General features: G+C 32.8%; 1 protein-coding gene across 1 annotated transcript in view; it reads right to left on the bottom strand.

The window, feature by feature from the left end:
- LOC118193795 (nose resistant to fluoxetine protein 6-like) overlaps positions 1 to 21,968 on the bottom strand; it is a 72,325-nt gene that overhangs the window by 28,510 nt on the left and 21,847 nt on the right. Inside the window, exons 5-7 of the mRNA XM_035364941.2 lie at positions 18,430 to 18,635; positions 16,304 to 16,480; positions 1,899 to 1,992 (exon numbers count right to left, since the gene is read on the bottom strand). Of these exons, the coding sequence (XP_035220832.1) occupies positions 1,899 to 1,992; positions 16,304 to 16,480; positions 18,430 to 18,635 (477 nt within the window). The remainder of the gene's footprint in view (positions 1 to 1,898; positions 1,993 to 16,303; positions 16,481 to 18,429; positions 18,636 to 21,968) is intronic.

The raw sequence follows: 21,968 nt of genomic DNA, 5'->3' as shown, positions 1-21,968 counted from the left end.
GAAATTTGAATTCCATAGCTTGTCAGGAAATAGTTCAATTAATATTCTTCCATAAATCTTCTTTTAAAAGAACAGGAAAATGTGTTTTACAACGTTTGTTGAAAATTGTTTAAAAATGGATGACTAAATTCCGACCATAGTGAAACATCGTGAGTGAACTATATGATAGCTCAGAATAATTGTGGTTATTACTTGACTGATTCCCTTTGCAATTATGGGTAAGCAAAAAATGCTATGTTCTGTCTGCATTCTCAGGTGAAAAAATGCCGTTACCCAATCTGAAATAACTCTTTATTTAATGCAAGTATTATATTGGGTTTTCCAAATAATGTATCGGCCCACCAGCGGCCGAGCGGTAAAGACGCTGAACACTGGTAGTTCGGTCCGAGGTTCGAATCCCGCGAACGGGCTGGCTGCATGGGCGTTTTCTTGGTTTTCCCCATGTGTAACGTGTATACGAGCCAGTTTCCCTTAAAAAGTCCTCCACGAAGGCACCCCTCCCTTTAGGCAGATAGCCCTCGTGTGCTTTGTCATAATTAAATAATCCAATCCAAATAATGTATCTTCAATAATACAGATTTTCATGAGATAGTTTTATGCAATAGAACATTATTTAACATATGCATTTTTTTTCGATTCTTTTTAAATGAAATTTTAATAATACTAATTTTTCAAGATTTCAGGTAAACTTCGGTAAATATTATCACTGATTTCTTGAAAGACAATAAAATTTATTTAAAAATTTTAAGTCGTGGAATAAAACTTATACACATCTTCAGCATTTCAGATTGATTTGGCATATAATTTTGTACTATCATAATTTTCTAGCTTTGTCTATACGCAATAATTAAGATCTTTATAGCATTCCTATTATCAATACGTTTTAGTTTCTTATATGATTCTTAAAAAGTAAAAGTGTAAACAATATTTATTTGAAATATTCAAATGGGACCAAAAGATAATTCTGAATAGCTTGCTACTTAATAACTGAAGATAATTTAATAACCAAAGATAACTTAATAGCTACTTAATAGTTAAATAAAAAATGCTATTATTACAATAAAAGTTAAATAAAAATATTCCTTTTATGAAACGACATTGGACAATTAGTTCGATTTTACATGGTATCAGAATTTCTTTTTATTTCAGTCCTAAAATTAAAATTAATAATTGTTATAAATAACATTTTGCAGCAATTAATCTGGTGTAGAAAAGTTTCAAAAAATGTAATGAAGCAACTTGGTTGAAAAAAGTTTAATATAAAATATTGTTATAAGAATTGTAAGGATTATGTTAATTTTATTAACACTTAAGTTTTAAGTTAAAGTTCCTTTCCTGTCAAATTCTTAACTTCAACTTACTACTTCCGGCCAGAACGTAGTTTTAGAATTTGCTGAATATTTAATGAGGAGGAGCGGTATTTAAACCACGAAGTTACTTACTGAGGCAGAGAGAATCAGAGTTTCTGATTTACGCGCGTCTGCCTTTTTGGCCTCTCTCTCTCTCAAAGCTGTTATTACGCTCGGACTCAGGCCCTCGCTAAGCTTCGTAGTAAAATAAGTTAAGGCGCCAACTCAAATTGAACCTTGATAGCTTCGGCTATACTTGTTTAGTTAATCTTGGTTTTAGTTTAATTCTTAGTCTTTTAAGTTCAAGTCCAAGTGCCGGCTTTGCTTGTACACTCCCAGGCGGAGTTTTGTTAAATCTTATTGGAATAATAAAGGGTTAGTTACACTTCTATCTTGTTGTTTCTTGTCACCGAACGCAAGCGATTATTCGCTTATCAGTTCCTAGATTCCTCACTTCCAACATTAACTTAGAATTCCAAAGTGAGGTACTCTACAGAATAACAATAGGGAAAAAATTAAATTTAGAAATATGAAAAGATTATTTCTTACCTTATTACGAAAAAGGAATCAACTGAATAAAATCCTTGAAGTACAATTTGAAAAGGCCAGTTATCAATTACATTCAGAAGACCCAAAGGACTTCCTTTAAATAGAAATTAAAGATACACAAAAGTTAAACGTAAATGAAATCAATAGCTGAGAACAAGGGAAAATGAATAAAATTTAATATGCAAAAATGATTTTACTTATAATGCGTTATTTCTTTGGAAATTAAAACAAAATAAGAAAATATAAGGTATCAGGGTATCTCATATATATATATATATATATATATGTCATAATAAAAGCACAAAGGAAATGACGGAACACTGTAGATGCGTGCTTAGATCCATATTGAAGAAGAATTTTGATTGCGTAGTATTTAAAGAACTTGGCAGTCGAGGCAGTTTTAATTCCATTTTTATTTCCAATTGATATTTGTGGCCACAATCACTTGGCACTCTAGTCGTGCCTTTTCACATAAGATTTACATTTTTGATATTGTTGAGATAGAAAGCAAGCCAGCGAAATTACATCTTAGCACAGTAGAGAGCAAAAGCTGAAGTACGTAGTTATGAAAGATGGAGGCACGCGAAGAGAAAAGTTTTGGTTTACAACGACATTTTCAGTTCTTAATTATTACGTCATCGGGGTTGCGCGGGCCATAGAATGATCTAGAAATGACGCGATGCAGAGAAGTTATTACGATTTTAGAATAGAGAGGAAGAATTAATGTTTATAGTTATATTATAATTCTGAATCATATATTTTTATCTTACATATTCCCCCCTTCAAAAAGAAAAAGGCGTAGCGACAGAGAAGCCTTTTTAAAGAAAAAGAGTTAAAGCACAAGCAAATTAAAAAAAAATATAAATAAATAATAAAATTTTGATCCTGTAAAGTATTATTTATAAATATCAATTTTTCTAAAAAAAATAGATGCTTAATTTTTAGAGTCCTATTGAATTTTTCAACATTTCAGTCCAAAAGTCTTTTTGTTTGAGAGTTCACATAATCATAATTCTTCAGGGAAGGTTCTTGTTATTACAGAATATCACAAAATAAACTTTTACACAATCATAGCTTATAATAAAAAGTAATGCACATAAATATTTATGTTACTTATTTCCATACTGATAAATTATAATTTAACATCATAAATAATAGGATTAAGATTTTCAGAATTTATGGTTTCACCGTTATCATCTTTCATTTACAATTCCTGATTTTACCAAACTGGAAGTCTCGCAATACTTCTAAACAAACATATCCATCAATAGGGCTGTCCTCTTGAGCTAACCAGTGTGTTCTCTGCACTGGTGGCCCAGGGTGCCTAGGCAGTTACTTGAAAAGGCCTCCGTTCCTTTCATTAAGGTAACTGGCCTTTGAGAACTGCACTAATACATTCCATAATAAAAAAATATACTACTACTACTAATAATAATAATATAAAAAATTTACATGCATTCATAAAATGAGAGCCTCCAACATTATCTTGCATGAAGAGGGTAAAAGGAACAACTGTACAGAGGAAATAACAGGCCTCTGTTGAAGGAACCAGTACACCCTCATCATACTATACTTAACACACAATAACCCATAAATTTTAACATGCATTTACCATAACTTCATATTACATATTTGTAATAATTTCACTTATTTTTACACCTTTATTTTTAGAATAATTATAAAATTGGTATTCAAAAATTCTCAACAAAATTTCAAAAACATAAAAACTTATCTTAATATCCTTCCCTATGAATAATTTAAATAGCTTAAAATTCGTTACTTAATTTGCTCACACATAATTATGAAAAATTAGAAAAATTAATGAACAAGAATTTCAAATTTTCTCAAAACAAATTGCAGAAATTTTAACCAAAGTTGAAATGAAAACCTTCGAATCCGCAGCACATTAAATAATTTAGTTCCTGAGGTAGATTCACACGAATATAATAATTTTTGAGCTGTTGAAAAAGCGGAAGTGCAAATAATTTTCTGTCGCACATACTTGCAAACACTAACTCAGATCGACCTTGAACCCGCTGTAATGCTTAATTCCTGAACGGTAATTCACTGATGATTTCCTTTTCACTAGGCATTCGAACTTCTCAATTTATCGAGAGATTAGTTTCAATCTGTAAACACTACGCGTGATTATTTTTTGAAGCACTTGCAAAACACCACAGCAGAAGAATGATCTGTTATTTTCTAAACACTGAAAAAACTAATTTGATGATTCACTTCTTTCACATTATCTTGGATTTATCACAAAACGATGATTTGAAGAGCTGAATTAAATTTTCCATTGAGGTTTCAGGCTGCAGGAAACTATCCTTACCGGCTTAATTGTCATATTAAAAGCACAAGGAACAGACGGAGCTAAGCCGGTAGGATAGTTTCCTGCAGCCTGAAACCTCAATGGAAAATTAATTCAGCTCTTCAAATCATCGTTTTGTGATAAATCCAAGATAATGTGAAAGAAGTAAATCATCAAATTAGTTTTTTCAATGTTTAAAAAAAATAACAGATCATTCTTCTGCTGTGGTGTTTTGCAAGTGCTTCAAAAAATAATCACGCGTAGTGGTTACAGATTGAAAGTAATCTCTCAATAAATTGAGAAGTTCGAATGCCTAGTGAAAAAGAAATCATCAGTGAATTACCGTTTAGGAATTAAGCATTACAGCGGGTTCAAGGTCGATCTGAGTTAGTGTTTGCAAGTATGTGCGACAGAAAATTATTTGCACTTCCGCTTTTGCAACAGCTCAAAAATTATTACATTCGTGTGAATCTAGCTCAGGAACTAAATTATTTAAAGTGCTTCGGATTCTATAGTTTTCATTTCAACTTTGGTTAAAATTTCTTAAAATTTCTGCAATTTGTTTTGAGAAAATCTGAAATTCTTGTTCATTAATTTTTCATAATTATGTGTGAGCAAATTAAGTAACAAATTTTAAGCTATTTAAATTATTCATAGGGAAGGATATTAAGATAAGTTTTTATGTTTTTGAAATTTTGTTGAGAATTTTGAATACGAATTTTATAATTATTCTAAAAATGAAGTAGGTGTAAAAAATAAGTGAAATTATTACAGATACGTAATATGAAATTATGGTAAATGCATGTTAAAATTTATGGCTTATTGTGTGTTAAGTATAGTATGATGAGGGTGTACTGGTTCCTTCAACAGAGGCCTGTAGTTACCTCTGTACAGTTGTTCCTTTTACGCTCTTCATGCAAGATAATGTTGGAGGCTCTCGTTTTATGAATGCATGTAAATTTTTTTATTATTATATTTTTTTATTATGGAATGTATTAGTGCAGTTCTCATAGGCCAGTTACCTTAATGAAAGGAACGGAGGCCATTTCAAGTAACTGTCTAGGCACCCTGGGCCACCAGTGCAGAGAACACACTGGTTAGCTCAAGAGGACAGCCCTATTGATGGATATGTTTGTTTAGAAGTATTGCGAGGCTTCCAGTTTGGTAAATTCAGGAATTGTAAATGAAAGATGATAACGGTGAAACCATAAATTCTGAAAATCTTAATCCTATTATTTATGATGTTAAATTATAATTTATCAGTATGGAAATAAGTATCATAAATATTTATGTGCATTACATTTAATTATAAGTAATGATTGTGTAAAAATTTATTTTGTGATATTCTGTAATAACAAGAACCTTCCCTGAAGAATTATGATTATGTGAATTCTCAAACAAAAAGACTTTTGGACTGAAATGCTGAAAAATTCAATAGGACTCTAAAATTTAAAAATTTATTAAAAAAATTGATATTTATAAATTATACTTTACAGGACAAAAATTTTATGATTTATGTTTTTTTTTTTTTTTTTTTTTTTTTTTTTTTTACATTTGCTAGTGCTTTAACTCTTTCTCTTTCAAAAGGCTTCTCTGTCGCTACACCTTTTTCTTTTTGAAGGGGGGAATATGTAAGATAAAATTATATGAATCAGAATAACTAAAAACATTAATTCTTCCTCTTTATTCTAAAATCGTAATAACTTCTCTGCATTGCGTCATTTTTAGATCACTCTATGGCCCGTGCAACTCTGATGACGTAATAATTAAGAACTGAAACTGACCTTGTAAACCAAAATTTTTCTCTTCACGTACTTCCATCTTTCATAACTACGCACTTAAGCTTTTGCCCTCTACTCTGCTAAGATGTAATTTCGCTGGCTTGCTTTCTATCTCAACAATATCAAAAATGTAAATCTTCTGTGGAAAGGCACGACTAGAGTGCCAAGTGATTGTGGCCACAAATATCAATTGGAAATAAAAATGGAATTAAAACTGCCTCGACTGCCAAGTTCTTTAGATGTTACCAAGTTAGCATTACTAGCATACTACGCAATCAAAATCTTCTTCAATATGGGTCTAATCACGCATCTACAGTGTTCCGTCTTTTTCCTTGTGCTTTTATTATTAATATGTTGTATGATCTTAAATCCATTTAGTGCGAATACAAGTTATTATTACTTGCGCAATTGCTGCAAAGTTAGTTAATAATAATTTATTTCCTAAACAGTATTGATTAATTGATTATATTATCTCCTAGGTTTAATTAAAGTAGAATTATTTTAAAAGTGTGAATCCATACTGGTAAGTTATATTTTGAAAGATGTTTTGAAGTAATTTGAAAGCAAAATGTTAATAATGTTTTAACGGGGACTGGAGTTAAATCATCTCGAAGAATAAAATTTCAATTGTAAAAGGAAAAATTAAAACATGTAATCATTGTCATTGATCGGAAATTAGTTGACTTTTCAAGGGGAACAAACCAACTCCCGTTCAATGAACAATAATTGATAAAAATACGTAAATACGAAAGTGTTTCGTCTTTACTCGAGTTATAAGTTAAAGCTAAACCGGCAATTCTAGTCAGGCCAAATCTTTCCTCGAATAGAAGGAATTATGAACCAATGCTGATACTCAAAGAACTTATTCTTATGAAGCATTTTAGTCAATTCAATTTGGAGTAAAAATCAATTACTGTAGAGAAATCCTATTTAACTCGAGTAATCGTCCCCGACACTTTCATGTTTATGCATTTGAGTACTATATTATTTGTAGAAATTAAACATTGGAAATTGTTACTATGAAATCAAATTTAAAGTAAAGTTGAAATAAACATAGAAGATTATTAAAAAAAAAAGATAAATAATGCAAACTTTGTAAAAACAAATCAAAGACAATATAAAAATAATATAAAAAATAATATAGAAAATAATATAAATAAGATCAGTGAATGTACATGAAGATATAAAGGCCAGAAAAGGTATTAAGTAACTTACATTCTTTCTAGTGGGGGAGTTGGCAAAGTGTTCTTTTCGTGTCTGACTCAGAAGTGTAGGGTGTCCGAAAATTCTTAGCGGCAGTAGGGGCTTTGAATAATATCAGTCGGTAAGTCTTGGGTGAAGTAATTTATGGTAGTGGGTGGGACTTGGAATTCTTGAGGGATGTATTTTGTGGAGTTCTTATCTGAGAGAGACCGTCTGTTAAGATTTTTTTTTTTTTTGAAAATACTAGTGAATGGAAATTAATTAATTTCTGGCTAATTGTCGTGTCGCAATGATTAAGAAGAAAGGAAAAAGGCATTTTCACTGTCCAAGAGCTAATAGACAGTCTAAAGGCATGAAATAGGCCCATTTTTTTAGTAACAGTATATGTCTGAAGACAATTAGCTTTTTACAATATATACAATTGAGTAATTACACTATATATAAATCTTCCAACTGACAGTCATCCAACTTATACCGCCTTCTCAGGTTTAGGAACAAATTATCATATCCCTATCAGTTAAATGATTTAGAGTGAGTATTTAACGCCTGCTCTTTTAAGGCAATGATTGATAAATTGAATGGGAATTAGATTATTTTTGAGAATTTTGATAAGGATCGAAATTTCGCGTTGTAAATCTATTGTATCTGTGCATATAGCTTTAATTCGTTGTATTTGATTAATTATAGTATTGTTAATTACTTTTTTGGATATGTTGGAGTTCCAATTTATTAATTTGTTAGTATTGAAATTGAAGTTTCTTGTTTTGTCAAAAAGTAAAATTTTTTTGTAGTTAATGATTTGAAGATCTAGAAAGTCTATGCTATTTTGTGAATTATTAGTTTTATTAAGTGTAAGACAATTCGGATAAATCTCGGAGTGTTCAATTTTACCAAAATTATTAATTGTAATAAGGTCATCAATATATCTGTAGGTGTGTTTGTAGTAATTTAACTCCTGTGGTTGTAGATGTTTTTGGAAGTTAAATTCTTTGACAAATAAAAAGATATTACAGATCGAGGTGCTGGAATGTAAGCCCATTGGCAATCCTCTGACTTGTTTAAAAAGTTGATTTTGAAACTTGATGTAGTTATGAAAAAGTGTGCATTTTAGGTAGGTTTTCCATTTGTCAAGAGTCATGATATTGAGTATATTAGGGAAAAGTTTAGGTAGATCAAGTAGACTGGTATAGATTTCTTCTAGAGGAAGTGAGGTATATAAGTTTTCAAAATCATAGCAGTTAATGTTTTGGATGTTAATGGTTTGAATGGTATTAATGACAGGAGTGTTATTATGAATGATCCAGCAATAGTTATGATTAGTGTTACAATCATTGAAAATAAATTTACAGATTTTATTAAGTTGAATTGAAAAATAATAGTCTACATTTTTCTTGTAATTATTAGTTCCATTAGCTATAAATCTAAATTATGGTGTTTTATGGAATTTGGGAATCGCATAAAGATTAGTAAATCTGTTGTAGTTTGCATTGAAAGTAATATTGAGTTTCTTATGAAAAGTTTTAATCATGTTTATTATAGATGTTTCTGTAAGGTTGGCTAACTGATAAGTAGTTGCGTTGAGAAGTTCTTTATGAATAATTTCAGCGTAGAATTGTTTTCATATAATGCTAAAGTTATTAGTTGCTTTATCTATTTTTGTAATAGTAAAAAGCTGTTTTAATTTATTAATATCTGATGTAAGTTGCGACCAATTCAGTGTACTTTTAAATTTGAGGTGACTGATTTCGGTGGCTATGCGTTGAAGAATTTTAGCTTTCCATTTTTCCTAGGAGATAATATAATCAATTAATCAATACTGTTTAGGAAATAAATTATATATATATATATATATGTAAAGTAAATTTTAAAATTGCAAAAATTTGTAAGACGTTTAAAAGTAATGAAATAAGGCGCTGCAGCTTAAGTACCTGCCGACCTAAACGAATAGCCAAATAGACTCTGCTTGCCTAATGTAGCAGTTTGTGCCACTCAAGTTAATCATCTGTTATACATCTTCATCGTATATTTTTTCTCATATGTCATAGGTTGACATATCCCGTTCATCTGTTTTGTTAAGCTCAAGGCAAGCACCCGTAAGTTTATGTTTTACTTACATCGTAAGGTATATCCTAATTTTATAACAATTATTTTCAAGCTTTCCTAGCTTCAGTTTACAATTCCTTACCAGAATGAGTTTTTAGAATCGCGTTAAATGCAAATGAGTAGTAGAGAGTAATTAAGTCAAAGTTCGCTGATTTCGAAAGACAGAATTAGATTTCCTGATCACCGCTCATTTGCCATTTTACTACGTCTCTCTAAGCTGTTACTAAGCTTTGGTCGTATTGCGTACCCTTGATAGCTGTACTGCCTAATTTAATATTATGGGTCAACTAGTTTAGGAATTGTTTTACCATCGGCTAAATCTCTTTAGTTAGTCATTAGTTAAGTTCTTATTTCTTACTTTTTTGAGTTTAAGCGCAAGTGGAGGCTTTGTTATACGTCCTGAGAAAAAGACCATCTGTACATCCTTATTTTGAGCAATAGAGGGTAATTAACCCTTCTTGAGTCTACATTTCTGTTTTTGGACTTAAGCGATTATTCGCTTAGTAGTTCTTTAGGTTCCTCAACAATAAGATTACACTTTTATCTCTAGGTTAATAGAGATAAATAGAGATAAAAGTGAGAGGATCTCAACAACATCAAGTATGCTACTTTAGTAGGCAACTACGTTTTACGCCATGCGGATACACTCACCATCACCAAAAACTAAATCAAGAAAGAAATGGAGTCACGTTTCTGAATTATATACGGATGATTATTTAAAATAAAATATGAAATAATTCAAAAGTGCAAACAAAAAATATAAAATTAAACTAGTTTAAGACAAAAATATAAATTCATTAAAATTTTTTAATAATATTAATAAAAATGTAATAAAATAAAAGTTCTTTTAATTCTTTTTTATCAGTCATCAAGATATAATCCGCTCCTTGTCACTTTCAATAATTCTAGAAGACAATATACATTAATATTATAAATAACTGCCTTTATATTTTCCGCATGAGCCGTTCAGCTGATATAGTGGTTAGTGACCCTTATTGGCGAAGCGATAGACGCCTACCAGCGGCCGAGTGGTAAAGTCGTTGAACACTGATAGTTCGGTCCGAGGTTCGGATTCCGCGAACGGGCTAGCTGCATGGGCGTTTTGGTGATTTTCGTCATGTGTAACGTGTATACGACCCAGTTTCCCTTAGAAGGTCCTTTAAGAAGACATCCTTCCCTTTAAGCTGTCGAGGCTTTGCCGTAGTCACATAAACTAAACTAATTCGTAGCGATAAACCCGGGTTCGAATCGTTGTCCTTGCATAGGAGGCAACGGGGGCTACTATTCGGTGCTTGCATAATGAAATGGCCACCACTTCTGGCCGTTATAGTGGCGCAAGGCTAAAGCCTATTAAATAAAAATTTTTAAAAATACATTTTTCGAACATTATTTTTGTTGTGGCTTGTTTTAACCCTTTAGGTTACTTTTTTTTTTTTTTTTTTTTCTGAAATTTAGGCTTGTGTTTCAAGAGAGTTTAGATACCATTGGCCAAATGCTAAACCCTCACTGAAAGGGTTTTTTGCTTCCTCATTTTCAGACTAATTGAATAAGGTAATGTTTAGATAACAGACTAATTTGTTTAGTTGCGATACGATTCAACTGAGTTTAATACACTTGAAATAATTTCACCATCAGTCAGTTACGATGTCACAGGAGACTTATCTTCTAAAATCACTCCATCCTAAAATACTTTTTTCATTTAAAAAGTTTAGATAAATCTAAAGTCCCTATTTTTGGCAAAAACTCTTCTGCTGTTTTTGCATGAAATGACATAAAACATGAAAAGTCTGCAGTATTCCTTTTCATTTCAATAAAGATAGCCAGTGGTCACAAAATTAGCAGTCGTTTACAAACCATTTCTTTGAGAAGCTCATGAAATTGATATGGAATTTTTTTGAAGAACAAAAACCTCTGTTAGGAAGAGGCACCGAAATATTTCGTGTAAATAAAACTGCATATCCAGCAGTGGAATTACTTTCAAAATAATTTTTATGCACTTAAAGCAAATAATAAGTAAAGTGCTCTGTTTTCAAATATCACATCAATATTTTTTTTTGTAAAATGAATCATTATGCTATTCTTGTTATCATGTTAAGTACTTATGTGCTTTTAGAAATCGTTAGTGCTGGAATTTAATATTTAAAAAATTCACAAGCCTTCTTTCCTTTGGTATTTTTCCGTTTTACATACCTGGGAAATCTCAATAAGTGTTACTCTTAAGCACCTGTTTCTGTATACGTTAGCGTGGACTGTAAGCAAATCACTTGCGATAATACTTAGCAGTAACACATTTACAGTTTGATCTCATGATTTAAAAATGAAGAAATAAATATATCTTTACATATATATTTACCATATATATTCATAATTAACCTTAAATGTAGCGGAATATATGCCCAAAGGTAGAGATTTATCTGAAATGAAATATGTGTAGAACTTCACGATCCCATCTAGCACTACTACGGATGCAGACAAAGTTAAGTAACTTCATTAATCAAATAACTTCGCTTTTTCACCACCCATTCGATGTAGTGATTAGGGGAGACTACTGCAGTACCGAAGGGCCCAAGTTAGAATCCCAAAGAAGGCATGGATGTTTGTAAATGTCTCTGCGGAATGGGGGGGGAGCACTGTAAATATATAGCGAGAAGAAAGTCCTCTCATGAGGTTGGACATAGAGGAAGAGGGCTGGTAAACCCTTGCACCCGTCACTCCTCCGGGGTGCTCTCCCCACAAAATTGGGGGTGCAACTGATCGAAGTCTTACTGTGCCTGATACTGCAAATACAAATCTGGACTCCCCAACTATTGTGCAACCGTCTGCTGCTGCCCAGGTCAGTAGTCATAAGCAAAAAATTAATAGTAATCAGGTTAAAAATAATTATACTGGCAATACTGAAAACAATGGAGTTAATGGAGATAACAACAGTATTTCTGATACATCTGAGATATTTAAAATTATGGCAGAGGTACAGAATATTTTTGGTTACGGCCTAGGCCGAGTGATAAAAATCTATAAAAGCAAACTTCCTGAGTTAAGGAAATGCAATAATTTACTAGACAAGATGCAAGTATTGCATCTTATATTCGAAGAAATACACGGGCTATCAAATTGATTAAGTTATGGTCTGTAACTTTCGAGTGATAACGTGGAACGCAAATGGCTTAACCTACAAAATTGATGAATTACGAATTTTTGTCAAGGAGTATAATCCTGATGTTTTACTCCAACAGGAAAACAAGCTTGGTCCTGCAGTTACCTTTGAAATCGCAAATTATGTGCTCTATCGGCTTGACCGCAGAAGAACTACCACTCGTCCAGGCGGGGGCCTGTTATTACTTGTCAAGCGCTCCATTTCCCACTACCACACAACACTGCCACAGCTTTTAGGCCTAGAGGCCCTAGCTATCACAATCACACCACTCATTGCACGCCCAGTCACTTTTATCTCCGCCTATGTGCCATCCAACAAACGCTCACATGTAAATATTATGCAGGATTTTGATGCAATAACCAAACTCAACACTAAAGTCATTCTAGGCGGAGATTTCAACGCATACCACCGCGAGTGGAACTGCAACAATAACTCATTCCTAGGAAATGTAATTCATCGTTTCGCCAAAAAGGCCGGAATTACAATTGCAGCTCCACAAACCCCAACACATTATGACGGAATATCTGCTACATTCATTGACTTTTTTCTGGTCAAGGGCTGTGCCGTTAAATCTGTTGACAGCCTAGACGAGCTGTCATCAGATCGCAATCCAGTTCTCATGGACCTTGATCTCTCTGTTCATAATGCACCACACAAAAAGGCCTTCATCACTAACCGGTCTGGATATACCAAAGCCTTAGACAACACATCAATACACATTTCAACAGCACATACAGGCAATGAGTTAGATGCTATTGTCAGTAATTTCACTCTTGAGCTGCAAACAGCTCTAAAAAACAACAGCAAACTTACAACAGCAAGAAGGAATGAAAAACCTAATAGTGAAATAAAACGACTGATTAAAGACAGGAATGCAGCAAGGAGAGCATGGCAGCGGTCAAGATACCCCCCCCCCGATAGAGCACTCCTCAGTCAACTTAATCGCCAAGTCAGGGCTCTTACACGTAAACAAGCAGACCACGACTGGGCCATCTATCTGACCTCACTTTCATCAGATGAGGATAGTATCTGGAAAGACACAAATAAACTTACGAGATGCTACACTAACATTCCGCCCCTAACTAGCCCTCAAGGAATTGCCTACACCGACACTGAGAAAGCTGAGTCACTTGCTGATCATTACGCTACTCAGTTATGCACTAACAACATATCTCACCCACACACAGAAAACCTTGTCTCACAGACACTTACAAATTTCCTTACAAGACCACATACAGACAATATCCCCCCTATCAGGCCTTCAGAGGTCTATGACTACATCTGTCAACTGAAAACCAAGAAAAGTCCTGGCTTAGATACCATCAGCAACAAGATGCTTAAGTGTATGGGTGTACTGATGATACTCAAGTTCACCAGAATCATCAACGACATGCTTCACCTCAGCCATTTCCCGACACCTTGGAAAACAGCGGTGATTTCTCCCATTCTAAAACCCAACAAACCAGCCTCGGAGCCAGCATCTTATCGACCCATTAGTCTACTGTCATCAACTAGCAAAGTGGCAGAGCATTTCATACAGCAACGGTTGATCCATCATCTACAAGCCAACAATCTCCTAATTGCTGACCAGCATGGGTTCCGGAAAAAGCATTCTACCAATCACCAGCTGTACCGGGTTACGAAAATGATATCCCAGGGCCTTCAAGAAAAATCAATCACAGGAACCATACTCCTTGACGTTGCTAAGGCCTTTGATAGAGTCTGGCTGGAGGGCCTCAGGCACAAAATCATAAACCTGGGTTTCCCAGACTACATCACACGCATCACCTATTCTTATCTCATGGATCGACACTTTGTCGTTCGTGTTAACAACAAAACTTCCTTCCCCAGGCCCATTAGGGCAGGGGTGCCACAAGGGTCAATTTTAGGCCCGCTTTACTTCAATATTTACATGAACGACATACCACATACCCAAGACACTACACTAGCAATGGACGCTGACGACACGGCAATTCTATCAAAAAATGCATCTCATGGCTCAGTCATTCAAGCACTACAAAACCACATACATGCACTAGAGTCCTGGCTACTGGCATGGAAAATTAAAATAAACGTGGAGAAATCTGATGCCATTCTTTTCACAAGGAAAAAAAGTATCGACTACAACATTCAGGTCACCATATAAATGGAACTCCCATCCCCTGGACCAAGCAGGCCCTTTACCTAGGCGTTGCTCTAGATCAATGTCTCACCTGGACCCCACACATTACACAGCTCATTAATAAGTTCCGAGCGCGTAAACGTACACTTTCCCCCTTAATTGCTCGGAACAACGTTCTCTCTACTGACAACAAATTACTCATTTACAAAGTCATGTTACGTTCTATCATCACTTATGCCTGTCTTGTCTGGGGATATGCCTCTGATACAAATGTCAAAAAACTGCAAACGCTACAGAATATTGCATTAGGACAAGCGGCGGGTTGCCCATGGTTCATAAGAAACTCGGCAATCCACCGCGAATTCAATATTCCATATATACATGAGTATATGGCCACTCTGGCCCACAAATTTTATAAAAGCATACCAAGGGTTTCCAACCCCACAATACCCATGCTTAACTATAATTTCAAAGTCAGGGAAAATAGAAAAAGGCCTTTAGCTATTCTAAGGCATCATCTATAGCTATTCTAAGGCAAATAATCAATTGTGATATATATATATATAAAATACCATATGCAATTATATTATGTCTCTGTATGAATTACAATATCTGCACCATATGTACTTTTATTGCTGTATATTTGTTATACCTTACTTTTCAATTGTATTTTTATGTGCATGTAACTTTACTTATTGCTGTCATATTGTCGTCGTAATATATTTTAAAATTATATCTTTGAGTGTCATACTTATGGACTCCTGAACTCTCCGGCAATACTGGTGTTTACTTTTTTGTACGGAATACTTCGCACTGCCTGATATCTTCGTCTTACGTCGTTCAGCCACGGTCGTAGTTGCTTGTTTGTTTCTCGGTCACACTTTATTTTGTACCATCACCTTTTTCGTTCAGCATTGTTTGAATTATGTAATAATATAGATGATATGCCAAAATCACTTTAGAAAACATGCTTTCGAAAATTGGCCACAGTTCGACAAGGGTAGCGCTTCGCGCGCGGGAACCTTTCTACAAATGTATATTTGCCTGAACCGAAGTCTTACTGTAGCCTGTATGGTGCTCAAGGCTCTTGTCAACGACATGCGGAATCTTGCTGTTCTGGCCATGATGAATTTCGTGGGCTTGTGAGGGTGTTACTGTCAGATAAGGGAAATCACAACACAACACACTTCGCTTTTTCAACCAAAATATGTTAAAGTAAGGCCCTTATGTTAAAAAATTGTGTTCGCATGTGTGAAAGTTGCGAAGAATTTGGCGCAATACTGAATTTAATTTTATATTTGTTTACATCTGAAAATATACTCGGATTAAAAACATTCGCGAATCTTTGGATTTCTAATGTAATAAGCTCATTAAACATTTCATATTAAATTTAATTTCGCTTCATAGGATAATAATAAAATTTCATTCATTTTGCTTTAAGGGAAGGAAGAAAATACATTACTTTCATTACATTCTATTACTTAAATTTTACTTTTGAAAATGTTAAAAAAGGCGCAAACGAATTACTTTTAAATGATTTGCTTTTGTCTCTTTGGAAGAAGAAAATATTTTCTTCACTACAACAGAACAAATTAGAAATTAGCGCCTAAACGTTTTCTCGGGCCTTTATTTAACAATCCCTGGAAGTTTCATTAGCAATACTGTGTTAAAATATATATCATGAAAACAACTGCATATTGAAAATAAGTATTAAATTCAAGACAAACTTACTTATTACACTAACGCCAAATAAATAAGTATGGCCAAGAATAACCCAAGTCATGCTCAGAAACCTTATCCCATGAATACAAAGCAGTTGTCCTTCAGTTCCATCGGTATTTAACAATTTAGATCCATTGGTAAATATACAAAAGCATTTAAGAAATGGCTTACATTTTTCAAGGATTCCTGGGAAAAAAGATGAATATGTTTAAGCATTCTCTATACATTGCTAATATTTTTCATTTTTAATTCTTCGTTAATTAAACAATAAACAAATGTTATAAAATGTTTAAAAAAACAAATTAAATGCAAAAAATAAATAAAGTACAATAAAAATCAATGTAAATTTATTAGCAATGAATAAATCCAAAAATAAATGATGAATTATATTTCTTTGAAAAATTTGCTTTGTTGCACATTAAAAGCACGTCGATTATTTTAATTAAATATTCTTAATTGGGCCTTCTTTGAAGCTTCATTTGAAATTTTTTAAGAATTTCCAGTCATATTGATATATTTCAGAAACGTAGCTCTGTTGAAAATTCTTCTGCTACTCCCAGTGTCGGAATTACGTACAAGCTTCACAAGCTATAGCTTAGGACCCCCATATTCTGAGGGCTACTTTAAAAAATTGTACTATATCCCGTATTAAGAAAAAAAATATCTCATATCCCCCATAAAGGGCCCCATATCTCAAATAGCTTAGGATCTCGTCAAGTCCTAGCTGCTCCTTGAAAAAGGAACAAGGAATGTTTAATAACTTTATACATTTGATACCCATTTGATTACGTTTTATTGATTTTATTGAATTGTTTATATTCCAGTTTTGAATTATTTTTATTTTCATTTTTACTTTTGTTTTTGATTTGAATATTTCCCGTTGGACACTTGCCTCCTTTCATTACCTAATTTTTACTTCATTATCATTTTTCGATATTCAATTAATTTCGCACTCTTCGCACACCCGGCTTTAATAATATATATCATCTTAATCTAAAATTTCTCAGCTTTTATATATATTCATTTTAGCGAGCTAGGAGCTTGAAGACGCTTCTTTCAATAGTGGCTCTAGGCGAGGAAAAGCAAACTGAGAACTTTTTGTAATTTATAATGACACATAGTAAAATCAATAGCTGTGAATAACTCAAGGAGAATTCGGACAAATCCTCCTTAGCACACGAGAGATATCGTAAATCACTGCTGATATCACACCCACGGCAGACTAAATCGATATCATTCACAGAGCAGACTCTAAAATGTAGTTTAGCTAACGCTTGAGCTGTAGTTCTTGAAACAAGGATTTTATAATGAGATTCTTGTTATAAATTCTTTGCTTAAAGTACTCAGAACTGAGTAAGAACTTACTCATCCCGACTCTGTGAACAGTATTTATATTGTGTTGCACAGGTTTCTGGAAGCTACGGTAAAAATAACTAAAAGTCTTTGAAAATGCGTTTTCTCCTTCCTGAAAAACTTCCTGAAAATCGTCATGATGGCCAGAAATTTATGTGGTTAATATCGTTCAGGCTTGTCAGGAGCTTTCTTGCTTAGGTCTAGCGTTCTAGATGAGTTATTTTAACAGTATCAATGTTGGTGGGATCAGAATTTAAAGACCTACAATTCTATACTAGAAATGAGCACTTATGTACTTCATCTGGCTACAAGTTCAATTACACTAAAATAAACCCCAAAAGTATCACGCCAAAAGCAAAAAAATAAACAAACAACTAAATAAATCAATACACAATATTACAACAATACACAAAAGCAGGAATGAGATCAAATGAATTTTAATACTTATTGCATTCAATACACACACACACATATATATAAATTTATTTATAGTAAAAATATTGTAATATATAGCTCCTTTTCCATTACATTTTTCTAAAATATATGCACATTATTTCATAAATCTCTTTGATTAGATATATTACATCATTGTTTCACATGCATATTAGCTGAAGCTTTAAATAAATAAAGATAATTCCTGTTCTCTAAACTAAATTCAACAGTAAACAATACAAATTTCGCATAATAAGTATATATATCTTTTAAATAAGCTCCATCTACTGTTTGAAAAAGAAAACTGCTCTAAAACATCTGAAACAGAAAATGATTAATTTATTTATTACCTTCTTTTGGCTTAGAAAATAGAAGTTCTTCGTCATTATCGTCTTCCACAGCATTTACACTAACTCCGTTACTTTCAGTAACTTTTTCCCCATCACCCGCTTCAGATACTACATTTTTTGATGGCAACTGATTAGTATAAAAATATTCATATGCAGTTACAGAGCTTCCCAATAGCGTTAGAAAGCCAAAAAGAGACATGAGACATCTAAAAAAAAATGAGTAAAAATAAATGAATACAATAATACTATGTAAAAAAAGCTGATTTACATAAATTGTCAAAAAATAGCTTATCATATAAACCCCAATATTTGTACTTAGATAGGTAATTTTAGTAGAATTATAAGTAAAATTGTATTTTTCTGTGTAATGTAGCGCGAGATACAATTTAAAAGAAAGCTATGCCAGAAAAGTAAAAATACAAAGGCAAGTGCATTTAACATTGAGTAAATGGGTAGGCTGGTAATTTGGCGAGATATCGCCGAGCTATCAATGGTTTTGGCGACTAATTTTAACGCCAAATTTGGCGAGAATTTAGCAATATTTTGGTTCGGTCCCTGTATCCCTAGAATAAGTATTGTAACTGAATAAATCTAATTGACCGCTATATTAGCTGTAACCATAATTCGACCCTCGTAATGCTTTCCAGTAATTTCGAGAAGCAGAAAGTACCAGAAATATCTCGGCGGCCCGTTGAAAACTATTTAAGGCGGAAGAGAGAGCCTCTGCTCTCAGTTGCTTAGTTGTTGTTGTTGCGAGGTGTAGTTCCGCGTCAACTGAAATAAATCCCAGTTAGTTTTCTTATTATATGCGCTTTGCATTACGTTGTGTTTAACGTTCTTAGTAGTTTTAAGTGTAACTGCTGATTATGCTGTGCCATACTGTGAACACTTGTATGAATATTTCTGTGAAAATTCTAGTGTTCTGACATATTTCTTTTGATAAAATAAATTTTATTAACCTATTATCGGACTTGTGCATGCAATGAATTACGAACAGTATTTATATAGTGAAGTGTACGCAACAGTATTTATATAGTGAAGAATCAGTTCAAATGTGAACTAAATAAAATGCAATTGAAGAAAGAAAATATAGAAAGCAATTTTTTTTAAATTCAAAATGAAGATATAGTATGAAGTACAATATAACGTTATAATGTTGAAAGCATATGAAATTTATAACGTTGAAATAACATTTTTAACAGATAAAACAATTAAGACTATGTTTTGAAAAATAAAGAAACCTAGATTCTTCCTATTTACCCCCTAAAAAGATATTCCGTTGTCCGTTCTTTTTATTCCTTTTTTATTACAAGTTAAGTTTATTCTTTGATAATCAGTAGCACATAAATTCCTTGCCCTTTTTTCTGTGATGCAAAAAGTTTTTTCTTCATCTGTTTATCTTCCGCTGATCTATATACAGAGTTCTATATGCAAAGAGTCTATAGAGATTTCAGGGAATAAGCGCGAACTAGGTTCCCCACAATGTTTTTACTACATTTACAATAACGTCTGTCTGCCTCTTTGTCCGTATGTCTATGTGTATTTCGTAGAGGAAAATTTTTAAATCAAACTTCCAAATATTTCAGTTTTCCGTATTTAAACTTTCTGCAATCATATAAGGAATTGATTAGATTTTAAGTAAAATTGGACAAACTTAAGTGGTGCTTTGCTTGAAGCTCATAACTGTTTTTAATGAAAGAATATATTAAAATATAATCCAAAACTTCTAAAAATTCTTAAATAGTAATATTAGAAAATATTACTATTTAAGAATTTTTATACATCGGGAAGACATACTAGATTCTGCCCAAAATAGATAAATCAGAAGTGATACTTTACTTGAAGTTTTAAAAGGTTTTCGTAAAAAAATATATTACAATATAATCCAAAATTTCTCCAATTTGATATTTAAAAATCGTATATGTATATGCAATTTACATACAATCATGACTGAGAAGAATTTTAGATTTAGAACATATATAATAAACTGGAAATTGTATTCATGAATAATAAGCGGCTCATCAGCAGTGGTGTGAATAAGAATATTGAACGTTGGGAATTTGATGCGGATTCAAATATCATCGAACAGGCTGGCTGCATGGAAGTTTTCGCAGTTTTTTACAAATGCAACATGAGTACGAGGCAGTTTCAGACAGAAAATACTCCATTAAGGTCTCTTCCCTTAGGCAGGTAACTTAGTGCGCTTCACCATAATATAATAAATCCAAACCCTTGAGAATAAGACTGGGATCAGCAAAACGTTTACTTGAGAATAAATGTAGGTCTAATTTGTAACTTTGAAATTTCGCAAGTCATCATCTGAGAGACCAAACTGGGCTATAATTCAACTATTTGTTGAGATAAGATGAAACGGAGTTAGCTTTTGCATAATCTTCTTACTCACTCACATTTTCATTCAATATGTATTAATAATCATGCTAAGGAAGTGTAAAAGTGAAGATTTGGAAGAGAATTGCATTAAAGGCATGTGATAACACCAATTTATTGCAAATTCGTGATTCTACACATATCATCATACAGAAGAGACACCACATTAAAAGCTGATAAAAATAATTTTTTCCAATGTAAACAAAAACCAAACTGGTATAAAACTCAACCGATCTTTCCAGAAGATATGAAGTTCGAATCCGAGGAAGGGAACATCTAAAACTTCAAGTTTTCCTGATATTACAGTTACATTGCTCAAAAATTGGTCTAAATTTATGTGCATGCGAAAGTGAGATAAAACAAGTAGTTCTAATGGGAGGAATTTATCATTGGACACCACATGACTTCCTTGTACGGCCTATTAAATTATATACATTTCCACTGCACTTCATTTAAGCTTATTCCCTCCAATTATTAGAGATATATTTCTCATTCAATCATTTAAGTCCTCACTTTGCGGCGAAGCAAAAATTCTCAAAAACATCTTCATTAAAAATCGAAAAATTCGAAAAAACATAAAACACAAATGCAGTTAAAAAAATATTTTACGACTAAAATTAGAATTTGCTCTCAAAATCAAGCAATTAGGCTAACATACATTTAGGTAAAACTTCTGGTGCACAAAATTGAAAGTTTACTTTTGGTCCCACTCGTCTAAACGACACTTAAGTTGGTGCACCAACTGACTTAATTCACTGTTCCAATAAGAGTTTCAAATGTAAACAAATGGCAGCCTCATTAGACCCAGCGCCACTTTTAAAATGTTTGATAATTCTATAAATATTGCATACAGATTAACTAAAGGCATAAAAACCTTAACCGGGACATAAGAACAACATATTCAATCACTTTAAAGAAAAAAAAAATTAACAATTTACCATTAAGAAAAACGCAGAGCTCACAGACAGAGCCGTTAAGAAAGTGGGTATATGTAATATATATATATACACGCTTGGTGAGGCCTATTGCAACAAAAAAGGGAGATGCCCAACTATATATTATAGCAGTTTCATATGCAAAATTTCAGCGTTCTATAGGTAATCGTTTTTGAGTTACATGCATCACCAAAAAATCGCTTCTGAATCCATTTT

The sequence above is a fragment of the Stegodyphus dumicola genome, chromosome 12, assembly GCF_044657685.1.
Source record: "Stegodyphus dumicola isolate Sdum_Otavi_A_Nest chromosome 12, ASM4465768v1".
In the NCBI taxonomy this organism is placed as follows: domain Eukaryota; kingdom Metazoa; phylum Arthropoda; class Arachnida; order Araneae; family Eresidae; genus Stegodyphus; species Stegodyphus dumicola.
Note: the sequence above shows the minus strand (reverse complement) of the source record. Positions and strands in the feature narration are given on the sequence as shown.